General features: G+C 46.7%; 1 protein-coding gene across 1 annotated transcript; it reads right to left on the bottom strand.

Moving 5' to 3' along the window:
- Nucleotides 1–3,003: 3,003 nt before the first annotated feature.
- Nucleotides 3,004–3,996, bottom strand: LOC306930900 (transmembrane protein 121-like; the record flags this gene model as incomplete). Its single annotated transcript, XM_079512000.1, has 1 exon — nt 3,004–3,996. The coding sequence occupies one exon, from the start codon at nt 3,994–3,996 to the stop codon at nt 3,004–3,006; it is 993 nt and encodes a 330-aa protein (XP_079368126.1).
- Between the last annotated feature and the right edge of the window lie 1,912 nt (nt 3,997–5,908).

Raw genomic sequence — 5,908 nt, 5'->3', positions numbered from 1 at the left:
GGACCGGAGGGTTTTCCAAATCACCCAAATCACTGAATGCTCCTTTAACAAAAACGTGACTAAATAACTTTGGATTCACTGTAAAGACAACAATATACAAGTGCATGGTGGTGCTACATTACATTCTGTGAGTGTAAAAATGTACCCAAATACATGTATGTGTCTGTTTAAGATGGTTAAAATCACACTGCAGATTTTATTTTGTGCAGAGGGATGTGGAAGAACTGGATTCCAAGCCAGCAGGAATAGATGTGGCTTCACAGTATGTGTGGCTTATCCTCCTCTAGTGACATTTCAAAATAAAAAAAATAAAACAGCTAGTCCAGTCATATCACCACTCTACCACCTGAAGCTTCTATCGATACACATTTGTGAATAGTGTGCATAGCGATGTATCGGAATGGAATATGTTTATTTCCTATATAGAACTGCCGAATGCAGATCATAACCTACCCCACTAAAGTAGCAGCTCAGATTATTGATCGCCATACAAACACAACCGTTCTTGTAATACAATTTTAGTCTAGAGGGAAGAGGGAATTCCTTTCTTTGATGCTACAGTATATCGAAATAATACAAAACACTACTCTAGTGGTACAGTATACACATAGCTGATGTTGTTACTTTACATGTCAGACAACAATAATGCTCGCTACGGCATTCCTACAGCAGCATTGTGACAGCTGGGCTTGTTGGGTTTACCAAGTTACAACAGCTACGGTATATGTCTACGCCCACAGAAGAAAATCATGGAAGCAACTCCTGCCTGTTCAGGTGTTTTGTACAACATGGTGAACCAGAATATTATTTCTAACTCCCCTGGCTATATCTTGGGCAGGAGAAGGATTACCGTTTCAGAGTGCCCTTGTCAAGGAATTTCTAACTCCCATTTGTAACGCGAGACGAAGACCAATTTATTCTTGGTCAAGCACAACAACGCTGAATTATTATGTCAACTTTTGCAAGATAAATTGCTGACTTCATATTGCACGTTGAAAAAAACTGTAAAATAAATAACTGTAGTTCCCTAGATAGATTTTAATTAAGCACCAGCACATTCCCAAGTGCTTTCTATGTGTGCTCTGCTGTATCATCTTACACAACTTGACCACTAAGCAGAAGTTTGCCTTGTGTTCTCTTGCGTTTTTTCTGTTTTTTTCTTCTTTTTTAGTACAAAGCCAACCAGTTAAATTGCTTGCACAGTCCATGCACATGTAACTGTATTTGATGCTGCTTTTTGGTCTAGTTCTCATTCTGAGACATATTGCTAGACAGATGTAAAAGGAGAATTCCATGCTAGAAGGCTTTCTTACCTTTATTTGTAGTTGTTACGTGCCCATTTTGTGCAAAAGCGCATTATTGGCTATTTTCCCTAATATAAGCCCTCAATGAATTGAATTGAATTGCATTGAATTGAATGGGGCTATGGGGTGCTGTGCTAATTCGCTTATTTTCCTTTTTTTTAATATATTCTCTCTTCATAATGTAAATAGTATCCCAAGCACTTATTTCGATGGAAGTAAGCGAATTGGCACAAAAACCCAACCCCCATTGAGGGCTTATATTAGGGGAAATAGCCAATAATGCACTTTTGCACAAAATAACACCTGGACCTCTTTGGTGGGGACGTAACAAGAAAGCCTTCTAGCATGAATTCTCCTTTTAATGGCTGCAGCAGTGGAGAATTAAAAAGAGACATTCAAATGAAAATTGGCCAGAATACATTTCAGAAATTTGCTGAAAAAAAATCAGAAATGTAAGAAAAAAAAGAAAGTGTTTGGTATAGCATCGATTCACATCATTGGACTTCGGTGTTCATTGTGTTCCCTCTGTGCAAGAACAAAATAATGGTGCTTTAAACTGTAAAGAGCTGTCGCTGCAACTTAAAGCACAAGTATAGATAGCTATTGAGTGCCTGAGGATGATGCTAAGCAGGTTTCATTATGTGGGAATAATTTATCCATCTGCAGTGTACTGTATATACTACCCTATGGAAACAGACCCCTCCCACCCCTTTGAGGTCATCAAACACAGTTCATATTAAACTGAACCGAGAATGTATCTATCTGGAATAGATGCGTCACTCCCATTCCTCTCCTCATTCATCAACCTCAAAATAACTCGGCTGGATGGAGTGTTAACAGCGTGCCGAAGATGAATAGCATCATATGGAGGCTCCACTTTAGCAATTAGATGGCTTCCAACTCCACATTAAAACTGAGTGAAAAATCATTTGGCCATTTTCTGTTGAAATTCAGGTTAATTAAAAGACCCCCACATAATTCTAATTAAACAATGAAGCATGCTCAATTGTCTAATCCCCCCCCCCACCCCCACCCCCACCCAGAAAACCCAACCCCCCCACCACTGTTCTCCTGAAGAAAAGATAGCAATGAACAGGAAAGCAGTGATCTTGTACACAATACTTTATCAAAGAATCACATAGAAAAAACACACTTTCCTCTCATGAGAAAGCTTAGCTTTAAATGTCCTTTTTGTCATTATATGTTACTTTGATTGAAATGTGTCAAGTCCCTCAGTTACTGAGAACAGCACTTGAGCAACAAAAAAAAAGAAATACACTCCACCACGGCACACAAACAAACCCTTTAGCATACAATTAGAATGCAATTATTACACACAAATTCAAAAATATATTCTCTACTGTTGTAGGATTTTCTTTTCTTTTTTCTTTTTTTTCTTCTTTTGATCAATTAGAAAAAAATACACCATTAATCAAATATACCGTATCACTGGGGATTACATGTTTAAACAAAGTCACGAGTGATACTGTAATTCTGCACCATAACGGCTTCAGGATATAAGTCACTACACTCCTGTCATCCATTAAGCCTTAATGGAGGTCGTTATCTCCCGCGGCACCATCAAGTGTTCCCCATGCTCGTGTAAAAGGCCGTGGAACATCGTGCTCGCGTCCTGAGGGTCATATATAATACCAATATTGACATCTCCGTAACGCGCGGCGACTCCACGCACATCGTGTCATGTGTGCTCGCACGTGGTGGTCACCTCGGGGAGGGTGGTCTGGTGGTCCTGCAGCATGACCACCTGCGGCAGCGGCGGGGTGGGCGCGGGGCCACGGTGGTGGTGGTGGTGCTGCGCCACCGAGTTCTTCTGCAGCTCCACGCCGAACGCGGCGCTCGGCGGCGGCGGCGCGCTCTGCAGCTGCCTCCGGTACTGCACAAAGCTGCAAGTCTTCAGTATGATGGCCAGCACGTTCTTCCCGATGAGGATGCCGGAGACGCGCGCGTCCCGGTACAGCAGCATGTTCCCGCCGCGGATGAAGAGCGTGATGACGTTGATGGTGATCAGGCTCAGGATGGGGTACAGCAGCATCTTGTGCGGCACGATGTTGATCCCTTGCATGCTGATCTCGCTCAGGGACACGCAGGGCAGCACCAGCAGCAGGATGTAGCAGTAGAAGAACATCAGGCCCTCGGCCCACAACGGCAGGCCCTTCTTCTGCGGCTCCCACAGGTTGGCCTGGATGTCCAGCACGTCCAGCAGGTCCACCACCACCCAGAAGAGGCGCGTGCGGATCTCCTCGCGCTTCTTAAAGTTGCGCACGTACTCCATGTGGTCGATGGCCACCAGCACCACGAACAGCACGGGCACGCATATGCTCAGCAGCAGCGTGAGCGCCTTGCGCGCCAGCGCGTCAAGGCTCTTGCGGTCGGCCTTGTAGTTCTGGTACACGAAGTAGACCTTGATCTCCAGCACGAAGATGTAGAGGAACCACAGGATCATGGCGTAGCCGCGCTTGGACGTGCGCACCTCGGCGCCCACCCACACGGCCACGTAGCGCAGCACGATGAGGAAGCAGATGTCGCCCACCATCACCATGATGCAGATGCCGATCTTGCGTGGGCCTTGGTTCTGCTCCACCAGGTAGGCGTCGATGAGCGCCATGCTGCTCATGATCAGCATGGTGGACAGGCACACGTGAGGCTTGTTGGTGGGGGGCGGGGGCACCATACTTGTCGCCCGAAGGGGGGGAGGATGGGGGAGGCGAGCGGCGGGGGGACTCCGGGTCGTGTCGCTGAGGAGGAGGAGGGGGAGGAGGAGGAGGGAGGAGGGTCCTCGCCGGTGTGGCCCAGTGTGGAGGAGGAGGAGGAGGCGGATCAGATGGCGCCGCTAGACAGCGGTCTTCCCCGCCATGTCTTCTGCCTCGGCTGGTGTCCAAGATTCACTAATGGGATTCACACAGATCACTTTCAATCAGTTTTGGGCCAAAGCCCCCTTTGCATAGGCAGCACACTGCCTCTAATTTCAGTAAATTGGCAAACAGTCTGTAAACATCCACTCTACAAGTAGTGTGATTTTTGTCTTTTTGTATTACATATTAATTAATATTGAATTAACAACTTGAGACAATGCTGCAGGGGTGCTACTCTTTTGACACCCTCGCTATTGGCATTGACATACAAGCTTAAGCCTCAGTCACAGAAAAGGAAAAGAAAAGCCAGCTGGGTACTCACTTTTCTCCCTCTTTGTACTCTTTGTATATGTGTCTTTGTATCCTACTGACTGGCAGCGGGCGATCGTCCATGAGACTGCACCGGGGAGCTTGCAAAAGTCATCTGTAATCCATGAGGAGAGGAGATGAGAGGAGAGGAGAAAACGCAGGGATCCTCTCCTTTCTGACGGGCATAAATCCACCAGTCATGGGCTCTTTCTTTTTTAGCCTAAAGAGAAATCCCCAAATGTTGCCGGCGTAATCCACTTTGCCGCTCGGACGGAATCGTCGGAGGAAGGCTATACTGATGGTCACCGCTTTCAATTTGTGCCGCTAAGAAGACTAGAGAGGTTATTTTTGTGGTGTGCTTGCATGGAGGTTTTAAGCCCGGAATCCACGGAAGAAGACAAAAATAGAAAAGGACAAAAGTTATTCTTGGTGGATAAATCTCGATAGAATGTCCCAACTAAGACGCAGTTTTACTCATCCTTCTGAAGTTTTCTTCCATTGTAGCCCAAAATCCACAGGCAAGAACGAAGTGTGTGTGTGTGTGTGTTGTGTGTGTGTGTGTGTGTGTGTGTGTGTGTGTGTGTGTGTGTGTGTGTGTGTGTGTGTGCGCGTGTCAGCGTGTCAGCATCTGTGTGTGTGTGTGTGTGTGTGTGTGTGTGTGTGTGTGTGTGTGTGTGTGTGTCTGTTTTAATGTGTGTGCTCGGACACAGGGAAAACGCAATGAGAGGTTTGTAGTGAATGTTTTAAATGCAGCATGTGTCCGACGACCCCCCCTTCCCCACTCAGCTGTGTGTGTGTGTGCGTGCGTGCGTGTTTCTGTGTAAAATGCCTGTGCGTATGTATGCAGTTTCAGCCGCGTCTCCACACTTCTCAGTCACTGTAAAACGTGTCTCCCCCCCCCCTGCTAAAATCACAGCTTCTCTACCTTTCCTATCATTATTATTGTGTCTGCCAGTAACAGTGGGATCAACAGACTACAGTGGATCCTATCTCTCTCCAGTAACAGTGGGATCAACAGACTCCAGTGGATCCTATCTCTCTCCAGTAACAGCGGGATCAACAGACTCCAGTGGATCCTATCTCTCTCCAGCTGCCACCATATCTCTGCACTGACACTACAGCATCTTTGCCTGCCTGTCTGTTTTGCCGGTCTCTCTCTCTCGCCCTCTGTGCCACTTTCAGCCCCTCTTCCGTGAAGTCACAGTCACCCCTCTCTGCTAGATCTCCTCTGGCGCTCCTCCACTCAGACTTGTTGGGGGATTTGATTTCCTCGCAGCTCTCTCTCGCGTGCGTGCCGTGCGCCCGTCTCGTCTTCCTTCCCCCCACTTCTTCTTCTTCTTCTGCTCAAGTGAAGGCACTTGCTCTGTGGAGGTGACGATCAGCAGACCACAGCTGCAGAGAGAGAGAGAGAGAGAGAGAGAG

Source organism: Electrona antarctica (assembly GCF_951216825.1).
Source record: "Electrona antarctica genome assembly, chromosome: 10".
NCBI classification, from domain to species: Eukaryota; Metazoa; Chordata; class Actinopteri; order Myctophiformes; family Myctophidae; genus Electrona; species Electrona antarctica.
The sequence above is the reverse complement of the archived record's forward strand: the minus strand, read 5'-3'. Positions and strand labels throughout refer to the sequence as shown.